The following is a 12,644-nucleotide window of genomic DNA, read 5'->3' on the forward strand; positions in this document are numbered from 1 at the left end:
GCGCCCGTCTATCTCCTGATCTAGGGCGTATCCTCCATTGGAACTCACACATGTGAGATAGCCCTAGGTGCCAGGAAGAGGTCTGCGCCGGATTCATGGCAAGATTCGCACGTTTGCGATCTCTAGAGACGTTTGAACAATGGAAGAAACACACCTCCACGTGTTCGACGCTTCCTGCCCGCGCCAGAGCACGCTCACGCGCGCCCCCGCATGCCCAGCGCCGCGCCCGAGCCAAGCCAGCGCCGTGGCCCGCGCCCGAGCCTATAAAGCCCTCCCAGGCTTCGACTGCACTCTTCCGCGCACCCTCAAACCTCACCGGAGTTTAGCTCGCCGCCGTTTGCCCGTGCGCAGCGTGTCCGCGGCCGCCCCATCCCTCTGTCACCGTAGACCGGCCAATAGAGCCATTCCCAACTTCGTCCAGCCCTCGGAGAAGACTGTGCACACCTCCGTGAAGCTCCCCGAGCGAGGAATCGGAGTTTGCTTCGCCGGAGAGGCCAGTCCACGCTCGCCGGAGCTCTCAACCCCGCCGGAGTACGTGGACCGGGTAATCCACTCAACCATCTTTCGATTCCTTGTGCACACGGTCCCTACGTCACCCCGTGAAGCTCACCGTGCCCTTGGATTGACCCAGTTCGCCGTGGTTTGGCCGGTACACTCGCCGACGACGAGAACACCCGCCTGCGCGCGTGGACCGGGCGATTCCGGCCATCCCCGACGTCAAGCCGTACCTCGACGTGACCGCCAGAGTCTCCCCGAGCCAACCCCACCCTTCGCCGGACCTCCCTCGCCGCCGGTAAGCCGCGCCACCCTTTTCTTTCCCACGGTTACTGTTTGCATAGGGGGAAGGACTGCGGGTGAGAGGGAGAGAAGGTCGGGGGGTTTTGTGAAATGTCAGAGACACAGGGGAATAGTGGCGCAAGGGTAGAGTTGTGAAGGTTGATTTAGTTTAAACCCAGGGACCTCGGTGTAAACTGTTTTTTTAGAAAACCTTATTAAACCTGATTTTAAATTTGAACAGAAACTTTGAAAATCCATAACTTCTGTTTAGTTCATCCAAATTTGGTCAAACCAATTTTGTCAGACTCTAAATAATGTAACCTACTTAAGAAAAATATAAAACCCCCTATGTACTATAGAAAACTTTAAAGCTCTGATTTAATTATGGTTTTGACCAAAAGCTCAATAATAGGGCAAAAATTAGTTGCACTATTTGACTGGGGTTAGAAAAATTTTGAGAAGTTTATATCTACCTGCTAACCCAAATAAAAATGTTAAACCTCTCTGTCCACTCCATTAAGTTAGTTTTTACCCCTTATTCCATAATATGCTTAAGGATATTAAAAATAGAAAATGTAATTTAAACAATGAACCAGAGAGCACCCTTATTTTTGTTAGGATACTTATTTAATGTAGTTCACTGGAAAAATATATCATACCCTGGTTTAGTATAAAATAAGTAGGATACCTTTTATTTTAATAAAATAAGGATAACTTAGAAAAACCCTACAAAATAACCCCAAGGTAAAAACACCCCCACCCTTGGGATAACTAATGTTTTATTAATGAGAACTTAGGAAAAATATAAAATCTGCTGTTTGACATTTTTCAAATAATAATGTAGTAGAAAGTGCCTTTTTGACATTAAACTTAAGAAAATCATAACTAAATAACCACCCCTTGGCTTTCTGTGATTTTTGGCACAGAAGCCTATTATTACTGGTAGATGCCAATAAAAATAACCCTTAGGACAGACCCCACCTCTAATTAAGAGTTGCAGTACAAAGTGGCTCATTTACCCAACTTTTATTCTTTTTGTCTTAAGCATAGCCTTTATATGTTGAGCCTCAAATTCTTAAAACAGGCTAGAATAGCAAATGACAACCCACTGTAATTGTTACAAAATTTTTGGAAAATATTAAACCATTGTCGTAGTTCAAACCTACACTAGAGACCATGAGTAGAAATTAAGAAAAAGAAAATGAATAATGATAATTAATGTCATCCTAAAACCCCTGTAAATTGTCCACTGAAATCTATAAAGACAATGCAAATCCACTATGTTATCCTAAATGAAAACCTAAGCCTAAAAGGTAATAAGTATATATATACCACTAGAAGCCTCGCCTGACTAAGAAACCCTAAGTCACTTCTTGACGTAGTTCTTTTGTTAGCATAATGTTATTAAATCTTGCATAATCATGACATACATGTTCATTGCATTCGATAGACTGTAACCTTGCTGACGAAGAGTACATCCTCGTGCCGGAGCAAGGAGCTGCTCAGGAGGTAGCCCCGGATCCAGCACCCGAGCCTGCACCAGAGGACCTGCCTGCCACTGCTTTGGAAGGCAAGCCCCGGTTTTATGCATAACCTGTTATTTATGCTATTTTACTTCACTTAATGATTGTAGGATTGATTGTGCACTTAGGTGTAGGAATTGTTTGAAACCCTAGTTGCATGATCTCAGGAATCCTTTTGAGATGAATACTAGTATGATAGGTCGAGTAGTTGCTTTATTTAATTAGGATCTCGGTAGAAGACGAGTGATTTTTCTAGCACTCACGCGAGATCAGGAAATTGATTGTACCCACTTTCACACTATCATGATACTAGTTGGTGGACAACAATCCATGGGGATTGGTTGTTTACGAGATGGGAAAATGGAATAAGGATTAACATGTGGATACCTGTGTCAAGTGTTTGAACGTACTAAGCACATGCCGAGAAATATGGTAAATCGGTAAGCCTAGTACCTGATTGAACCTGGCAGCAGATTGCCCTCCTCACGCGACCTGAGACGAGGTCTCCCATTCCGGTTATGGTGGGTACAAGTGCGGTCACTGCACGACGGCCAGTCGGGGTCAGTGAGGCATTGTACGCCAAGGCGGTGAGCCCCTCTCTGCTGACGGGGAATCGATGGGGACGGTTGATGTGTGTGGGGACGGAGTGCCCCTGCATGTCTTGTGTTTAGGTTTACCTTGCAAGGATAAAAACTCGATTCGAATCGTCTGCTTCTCGCAGCTAATGAGACTGCTTGATCCATTGTACTGCATTGAGTAACAAGTGGAAATATGATGAGTTGATATAAGATGTTGATTGCTAATAATGCTTGCTACCATGTATGAATAGATAGTCCACTTTTAGCCTTAAGAGAGTCACACTTAATTTTGACCAAGTTAAAATCTTGATTTAGAAACTCAGCTAGTGCTTTTGGCAACCAAACCCCACAGCCAAACAGCTGCATGTCTAGAGGTAGAGGAGTAGACTCCTCACACCGGGTAAGTCTAGCTGAGTATTAGTATACTCAGCCTTGCTTGTGGCATAATTTTTACAGGTTCTCTGGAGGAAATGGTTGCTGGAATAACTTGGCCGTCCACCTTGCCACCGGGTTGGACTGTCGAGTGGGACCCTGCCTCGGCTGAGGAGGAGCATGAGGAGTGATGGGACAGGCTTCCCCATCTCTCTATTTATTTATCGTTAGTTTATTTCCGCTGCACTTCGAACAATGATGGTTACTTTTGCAAAAACTCCGATGATGATGATGATGATGTAATAATTTAATACTCGGACATGTATGGTTTTATGCTTTATTGTATTTGCTCTGTGACTCACCATCGAGTGAGATTGTGGTACTTGATCCTGTCAGTGGCCGTGTCGGACTAGATCCGAGGGATTGACGGGTTATTCCCATTTAAGTGTGGTCTAGCCTCTAAGGCGGGGCTTAGGCACTTAAGTTGGAATAATTCGGGCAGTTCCGCCACACCGCCCTTCGGTGGTTGATGGCTCCGGCATCGCGCGGAGAAGTATCGCTGCTGCAGCCAGGTTCTGGCCGACCCCACTGGAAGCCAGTGGCGGCCTTGCCCTGACATCGTCGGCGATGCGGTGCTGGATGCCCTGGGGTAGATGTCGCGCTTCTCCGGCCGGAGCTTGGTTCGCCCATTCCTGCCCGATGTTCCAGCGGAACGACTCAAGTGTTCCTGCTCCCTCGTTGAGCCTGGCCTGCATCTCGCGGATTTGCTCGAGCTGTGCATCCTGACCCCTCGCAGGGACTGGGACCACAGCTAGCTCCCGAAGGATGTCAACGCGAGGCGCAGGCCTAGGGGGATCACTGTTTTTCGGTATACCAAGATGGTTGCCTTCGCCGGGACCCCCTAGATCGATGTGGAAACATTCACGACTTGGGTCGCAGTCCTCGTCGCCGAAGCTGCGGCTACCGTCGGAACAATCGGAAAGGCAGTAGTCGCATGCAGTCATGAAGTCCCGCATGGCACTAGGGTTACCGAGTTCGGAGAAATCCCAACAAAAGTCGGGCTCGTCATCTTCCTCGGAACCCGAGGGTCCGAAGGTCGAGACGGCCGTCAGCCGGTCCCAGGTTGACCGCATACCGTACCCCGGAGGGTTTGGACATGCCTCTATGAAGGCTTCCACCGAAGCGAAGTCGCTTGGTGGGTCGAGGCTGAATCCAAAAGGCACGAGATGTGAATCGGTCGGTACCTCTTGGTCGACGGGCGGTGACGAAGTCGCGTCAGGGGCAGACTGCACCGTCGTCTCAGGTACGAGGGTGACGCCCAGCAAGTCCCTTGCGAGCGTGCTGGCGTCGTTCGTCCGCTTGGAGTTGGCGTGTTGCGGGGAAACGACGCTCGTCTTCGTCTCAGACGCGAGGTCGACGCCCAATGTGTCCCCCGTTGGGGCGCCGGCGCCGTCGACTCGCTCGACAGCCGACGAGGTGCCACCTCCTGCTTGGCCTTGGTTGCCCCGCCTCCTCCTCCGTCGGTGGGGGTCTGGGGGAGGCGACGGGACAAACCCGAATGTTGTTCTTCCGCCACGTGGGGGAGACGTCGTTGATTCCGCCGCCGGCGGGCGGGTTGTCGGCCGCCATTGTCGCTGTCGCGCGGCGGAGGAAGGAGTATCATGTCATAGCTGCCGTCGAGGGACATGAACTCAAGACTCCCGAAACGGAGCACCGTCCCGGGCCGGAAAGGTTGTTGGAAACTACCCATCTGGAGCTTGACGGGAAGCTGTTCGTCAACACGCAGCAGGCCCCTGCCTGGCGCGCCAACTGTCGGCGTTTTGACCCCTAGGGGTCCCTGGACCGACGAGTAAATTGTCGCCGCGTGCCCCAGCCCAGATGGGTCGGTGTGAGACGGAGCACGAAGGGGGGAAACCAGAGGGAGACAGACGTAAAGGGGAAACCCGCGGCCTTCGTGTTTTCCTGCGCCCAGGTCGGGTGCGCTTGTAGTAGGGGGTTACAAGCGTCCGCGTGGGAGGGGGCGAGAGGCCTATACGCGCCGTCCCGTTCTCCCGCGCGGCCAACCCTCTCGTAAGAGAGCCCTGGACCTTCCTTTTATAGGCGTAAGGAGAGGGCCCAAGTGTACAATGGGGGGTGTAGCAGTGTGCTAACGTGTCTAGCAGAGAGGAGCTAGCGCCCTAAGTACATGCCGTCGTGGCAGCCGGAGAGGTCTTGGCACCCTGTTCATGTGATGTCGTGGCCGTCGGAGGAGCGATGGAGCCTTGCGGAAGGACAGCTGTCGGGGCTGTCGAGTCCTTGCTGACGTCTCCTTGCTTCCGTAAGGGGCTGAGAGCCGCCGTCGTCACGGAGCACGTGGGGCGCCATCATTATTTGTTTACCGGGGCGAGCCAGATGGGACGCCGGTCTTGTTCCCCGTAGCCTGAGCTAGATAGGGGTAGGGTAATGATGGCCCCCCTTGTGACGTGGTCGGTCCGAGCCCTGGGTCGGGCGAGGTGGAGGCTCCTCCGAGGTCGAGGTCGAGTCTGTCTTCCGAGGTTGAGGTCGAGTCCGAGCCCCGGGTCGGGCGAGGCGGAGACTGTCGTCCGAGGCCAAGGTTGGGTCCGAACCCTGGGGTCGGGCGAGGCGGAGTTCGTCGTCTTCCGGGGCCGAGCCCGAGTCCGAGCCCTGGGGTTGGGCGAGGCGGAGTTCGTCGTCTTCCGGGGCCGAGCCCGAGTCCGAGCCCTGGGGTCGGGCGAGGCGGAGTTCGTCGTCTTCCGGAGCCGAGGCCGAGTCCGAGCCCTGGGGTCGGGCGAGGCGGAGTTCGTCGTCTTCCGGAGCCGAGGCCGAGTCCGAGCCCTGGGGTCGGGCGAGGCGGGGTTTCCTATGGCGCCCGAGGCCGGACTTGGCTGTTGTCAGCCTCACTCTGTCGAGTGGCACAGCAGTCGGAGCGACACAGGCGGCGTTGTCTTCTTGTCAGGCCGGTCAGTGGAGCGGCGAAGTGACTGCGGTCACTTCGGCTCTGTCGACTGAAGGGCGCGCGTCAGGATAAGGCGTCAGGCCATCCTTGCATTAAATGCTCCTATGATACGGTCGGTCGGCATGGCGATCTGGCTAAGGTTGCTTCTCAGCGAAGACTGGGCCTCGGGCGAGCCGAAGGTGTGTCCGTCACTTGAGGGGGTCCTCGAGCGAGACGTGAATCCTCCGGGTCGGCTGCCCTTGCCCGAGGCTGGGCTCGGGCGAGGCGAGATCGTGTCCCTTGAGTGGACCGAGCCTTGACTTAATCGCACCCATCAGGCCTTTGCAGCTTTGTGCTGATGGGGGTTACCAGCTGAGATTAGGAGTCTTGGGGGTACCCCTAATTATGGTCCCCGACAGGTTCATACCAAACTTTTTATATCCAGTGGATCGGCTCACGTTCTTCCACTACAGTAAAACTGTAAACGTCCGATGGCTTTCTTATATCCGATGGCCCTCTAGGAGACCGTCGGACATAAGCTTATGTCCGACGGCCCCGGGCAGCCGTCGGATGTAAAGTGGTATCTCCGAGGGCTGTCAGAGCGGCAACAGGCAGAGTACCATCAATCAGTCTTGAGGGAACAATTGGAGTACCAGAGGCAACAATCTGAATACCAGAGACAACAAGCTGAGTACCAGAAGAAGAGGGACGAGTATTATGCAAGCCTCCAGGCCCAAAATCAAGCTCTTCTCTCGGTAAGTTGAAGTAACATTTTGTAGCTTATTTTGCAAAACACATGATGTGTATCTTATTTTCTCAACAATGACTTGTATATAATTTGTAGCAACTAGCCCAACAAGCGGGCGTCCCGATGCCGACATATGGGATGCCGCCTCCGGACTTTGCACTGCCAATGCCAATGTTGGCGCCTCCACCTCCGCCTCCGTCACAATTCCCTATGGTATGTACACATATGCGTGTGTGACATGTTCATAGATGTCTTATGTGTTTAAATGAACAACTGAGTGGTTACTATTTCATGTGCTTGTGTTATAGGGATTTCAGACACCACCCGCTTCAGTTGCCGCACCTGGAGATGGGTCTGGTCAAGACGACACAACATATTCGTGGGTGAACAACTAGGGATGAAAACGGGACGGGTACCCGGAACGGGTACCGGATACGGGTACCAAAACGGGACGAATTTTCGGATACGGAAACAGGTATTTTATTTGGCGGGACGAATACGGGTACTACCCGGATATTGGCTCTCGGATACGGGTAGGATACGGAATCACTATTACCCGGTCAGTACCCGAAAATCCCGGGTAGGATACGGGTATTATTCGGGCGGGTACCCGGTTTCTGGATTTAGCTTGGGCCTACTTCCTGTTGGCTGTTGGGCTGCTTGATCGGTCGGCCCATCAAGCATCAGGTGTTTAGGGTTTAGCCAGGCATCCAATCCATCCGCCGAGCGCCACACGCACACGGCACACCCAGCCCTCCAGGCCAGGAGTCACCCAGCCGACCGCCGGTCCGCCGTGACGCCATTCCCTGCTCCCGGCCGCCGGCGCCCGCCACAAACGTCGTCCCGTCTCCTGTGCTCCCGGCCGCCGCCTCCCGCCACGAACTCCCGCCCGCCGCTCTGGTGGACGAACTCCCACCCGCCACGGTCACCGGCTCACCGCTGCGCTAGCACTTGGCGCGTGGACGAGGACAAGAGCAGTCGAGCTCGAGCAGCTTCTGGAAGGGAAGGTCGTCGACACCACCGCCCCCACGGCCCCACCTCACTGCCTCGCCATCGGCCCCCCACCTCACTGCCTCGCAGCGGCCGGCCACACCATCACAGCAGAGCAGCCGGCCAGGTACAAGGTACTTCACTTCATCTGTGATTTCCAGGTAGAGGTAGCAAACAGCCAAACACGAGTACACGACACCAAGGACTGAATTTTAGTACTCATTTGTGATTTGCAGTGCTATGGATGTGGATGTTAGAGTTGATATTGAGAATGGGTCTAATGAGAATGAAGTGCAAGCCCCAATTATAGATGATGGCACTGAGTGGTTGAATGCTGCAAATATCAGCAAGTGTTTGAAAAAATTCTATGATGTCACATTGCTTTTTTCTGGCACTTCATATCCTACTGCAAATCATTTCTTTCGCAAGTTTTCTGAGATTAAGATGGCTATTGCAAGATGGTGTGATAGCAGTGATCTAACATTTTGCACGATGGCATTTTCTATGAGACAGAAGTTTGATAAATATTGGGAAATGAATAATGTAGCTTTGGCAGTGGGAGCATTTCTTGATCCTAGATACAAACATAGGATGGTTGAGCTATATATATCTAAGATGTATGACATTGATAAAGCTGAGTTAGAGAAGTTGGTATTCATGAATGTTATCAATGAATTATTTACTTATTATTCATCAGTCATCACTGCAAAATCAACCACAAAAACCTCAAAAGGTGCTAGTTCAAAAGAGAGCGAGTTTGTTCGACATAAAAATACTTTGGTGGATGAGGATGATGATGAGGTTGATCTTGATGAGTTGTATGTAACAACAAGCAATGACAAGAAGGTGTCAGAGTTGGATTTGTACATGAGTGAGGACCTAGTGAAGGTCAATGACAATGAAGCAACATTTTGATGTCCTATCATGGTGGAAAGGGCAAGTCACAAATTTTCCTATTCTTTCAACCCTTGCTCGTGATGTTTTGTCTATGCAAGTTTCTACTGTTGCTTCAGAGTCTGCATTTAGCTCTGGTGGACGCATTGTTGATGCATTCCGTTCAAGGCTCAAACCAGAAATTATTGAGGCATTGGTTTGTTGTAAAGATTGGAAGATTGCTTCAGAGAAAGGTATTGTTATATTTATAGCGTAATGATCCACATCATTATCATGATCAATAACATGTTTTCTATTAATTTCAGATTTGGAGATTGAAATTAAAACCTTAACTGAAGCTATGGATGGAGTTGACTTGGAGGATGATTTTGCAATTGGGACTTGAGATGTTCGACTTCAAGTTACCATGGAATGGATGATGTTGAACTTGTTATTTATTGTTGTAATGTTGTGGAACTATATTTTCTTGTTTGCACTTCTTCACTGGTTATGTTGTTCTGAACTAGGCATGATCATATGACTCTATCTATTGTGATTTGTGTTGTTTCATTTTGTGATGTGCAAGTGTTGAACACTTGAACATGTTAAATGATGTCATTTATCTACTATCTATCTGTTATATACTTGTGGATTATGCCTAAAAGAGGGGACATGTTGTCGATTTTTTTTAATATTGTGCTGTTGGTTCCACATTTGATCTATCATATACATGATTATGTATTACTTAATTTATGTGTTTGTTGGATGGTTGGGCAATTAATGCCATCGATACGAACTACCCGACAACTATCCGGTACCTACCCGATTAGTATCCGTTATCCGTTTCTTATCGGCTCGTATTATTACCCGGTCCCGTCCTGTATCCGTCCCGAATCTGAAGTACCCGTATCCGGTCCCGTATCCGAGATAAATACATTAGGGTAGGATACGGGATGACCCTATATCCGGCTGTATCCGTCCCGTTTTCATCCCTATGAACAACCTTTTCAACACGCAGAGTCCAGCCGGAGGAGGTGGCTACTCGAACCATCCAGGCGATGGATATGATTGATGTGTCGTGATGTTAATTTGTGAAACACTTTGCAACACTTGTTTGTGAGACACAATGTCAGTTTGCAACAACCGTCGGACCTATATGTTGATGTTAAATTTGTGAATGTTAATATTTATGTGAGAATATTTGTAATTGTGAATACTTATTTGAATGTGTATATTTGTGATTGTGAATGTGAATGTGTATATGTGCATGAAATCTGTTTTTGTTTTGTAAATGTTAGATTTTAAAAAAAACAGAATTTTGTGTAAATTCTGTAATTTATTATGTCCGACGGCCTAGTGGTAGCCGTCGGACATAAGACCTGGTTATGTCTGACGGTTTTATATACCGTCGAACATAAGTCCTGGTTATGTCCGACGGCCTAGCGCCAGGCCGTCGGACATAAGCCTGTGGGCCCCACATGCTGACCGGTAAAACGGTTGGTGTTTATTATTTCCGACGGGCAGAGGCGGCCGTCGGAGATAGCTTATATCCGACGGCGGCCGTTGGACATTAGGCTATTTCCGACGCCTTATCTCCGACGGCTTAAAACCGTCGGAAATAGGTTAATACCGTCGGAGATAGGTTAATGCCGTCGGACATTACCTATTTTCGACGGTTTGAACCTTATGTCCGACGGTGTTGGCCGTCGGACGTTGTTCCGTTTACTGTAGTGTTCCGCCTCCTACGAAACTATGTGATGCGTTCTTGTCGTCTTTGCTGGAGAAGAGACCTGTTGGAAACCTACTAGTGATGGCAGCAATTTTGTTTTCTTCTCAGCTCCACCTGTAATCCTGACATGGCAAATTTTGGCGTGATGTGTCTGGTCTGATAACGCAGTGGTCGGTATGAGATGTTACGACTGTCCAGCTATACGACACGAGGTTCTACGCGTGGGAAATCAAGCCGTGTACGTTTAGGTTTTACCATTTTACCCTCGCATTAATAGTTGCTAGTGATGAATAAAATGGCCTTGATTATAATTACATGCTCTGGTAATGGCTGTTCAGATAAAACTGGTTGCAATTGAAATTATCGAAAGAACATGAACATTGCATGGCCGTCAACCAACCTTCCCCAGTCCTAACTCAAGTCACCTGCACTGCAATGCAAGGTGCAAGCCCATCAGTGGCATTGGTCAAAACTGCCAAGCTGCAAACACCAGCAACTAGGAGGCGAGTAGGAGAGCAAGCTCGAACACCACGCATGGCGTGGCGTGGGTGCACGCGTCCGTCGTGCATGTCTCCGACGAACCCCAACCTAAACCTTCCCATGCAGCCTATAGCTTGGGATATAAAAGGCACCGGATCGAGATGCCCTCCGCCGTGCAGCACCACGCGCGCCGACGAAAACGCCGTGCCAAGAAACTAAAGCAGCCTCTCTAGCAGCAACGCAACAACCGGCGATGCACCACCACCACCGTGGCCGCTGCCGCCTGGCCGCGCTCGTCGCCGCGGCGCTCTGCCTGGTCGCGGCGCACGAAGGGACGTGCGCGGCTGCGGCGAGGCGCCTGCACGCGGTGGAGGAGGTGGCGGTGCTCGACGTGGCGGCGGAGGCGCCTGATGAGGCCGCGAGGTGGCCGGGAGGCGGGGACGCCCTCGGCGAGGCCAAGTGGCTGCCGATGTCCATGCCGCTGCCGGGCGGGCTGCGGTTCCCGCCGGTGACGCTCCCCCTGGCCGGCGCGTCGATGCCGTGGCTCCAGGGCCCCGTCCGCGCCGGCGGCGCGCTCCCGGCCCTCGTGCCGTCGTTCGTGGGCGCCACGCGGCAGGAGCAGCTCAGCCTGTGGGCGTCCCTGTTCAACCCGTTTCAGGCCAGGCCACGGCTGCCGGTCTCCCTCGGCGGCGAGACGGCGGGGCACGTCGAGCGCGGTGGGGTTTCGGCCGTCGCCAGTGGCGGGAAGGCCACTGGGGAGCAGACCCTCGACGCGCCTGGCCGAGTTACTTTTCACGAATCTTCCGTTGAGAATAAGCACGAGAGCCTCTCACAGTCGACAATCGGAGACGACGACGATCTATCGACGATCGGGGACGACAACAATCTTGGATAGTCGCTTAATGACCCAATAAACTTTAGATCATCTAGGTGACGACATTCATAAATATTAACAAGAATATAGCCAATCTAAATCACTCAACTAGTACCACAAGATGCACAACTATTTATAGGTGATGCACAATGATTTTTCTCCAAGTCTCACTCACTTGATGATATATAAGATACAAGTGGGTACAGTGTTTTTTTCTAGCCTCAAGACTTGTTACCAAGTGTTTAGAGTGTAAGGACCCTAGCTTAAGCGAGGTCTATCTATAGACCAACAATGCAATCCAGTTATTAGATGGACTAAAATAAAGGGCACCAGACATGTCGAGTGCACCGTACCGTCGGTTTTGGCACTAGACACGTTCAAGTATAAGTCCATTGGCTACAAACTAGTATTTAATTTCTTTTCATAAATCTGATGTGTACACCGGGCGCATCTAGTGCATGTTATAGCGGAAGTGTGTTTTACATGTTCTTTGGGTTCCTATCCGGCGCGCTATGTGGTGCTGCATTTGACTATGTCCGGCGAGTGTGTAGAGCGAGTGTGCCAATTTCAGAAGCACTCTAAGTTCCTTATATATCCAACTTTTCATCCGGTGCTGCATCAGTCACGTCCGGTGAGTCGTGTCCGGACTCCATTGTGCGTGGCTGGAAGCTATGCACTACCTCATGTTCGGTGCATGCACCATCGAACACGTCGTACGGTGCATACGGAAAAAACACCATCGAGAGTCCCCTTTTCATCTCTTTA

General features: G+C 50.9%; 1 protein-coding gene across 1 annotated transcript; it reads left to right on the forward strand.

Annotated features, from left to right (window-relative positions):
• Nucleotides 1-11,183: 11,183 nt before the first annotated feature.
• On the forward strand, nt 11,184-12,360 carry LOC100277791 (uncharacterized). Its single transcript, NM_001175067.1, has one exon. It carries the CDS (start codon nt 11,259-11,261, stop codon nt 11,898-11,900), a length of 642 nt encoding a protein of 213 aa, NP_001168538.1. The 5' UTR covers nt 11,184-11,258; the 3' UTR covers nt 11,901-12,360.
• Nucleotides 12,361-12,644: the final 284 nt, after the last annotated feature.

The sequence above is a fragment of the Zea mays genome, chromosome 3 (assembly GCF_902167145.1).
Source record: "Zea mays cultivar B73 chromosome 3, Zm-B73-REFERENCE-NAM-5.0, whole genome shotgun sequence".
Taxonomy (NCBI): domain Eukaryota; kingdom Viridiplantae; phylum Streptophyta; class Magnoliopsida; order Poales; family Poaceae; genus Zea; species Zea mays.

Excerpts from the sequence above, each read along its gene's own strand:
- LOC100277791 (NM_001175067.1), top strand. The coding sequence starts at position 11,259 with ATGCACCACCACCACCGTGGCCGCTGCCGCCTGGCCGCGCTCGTCGCC.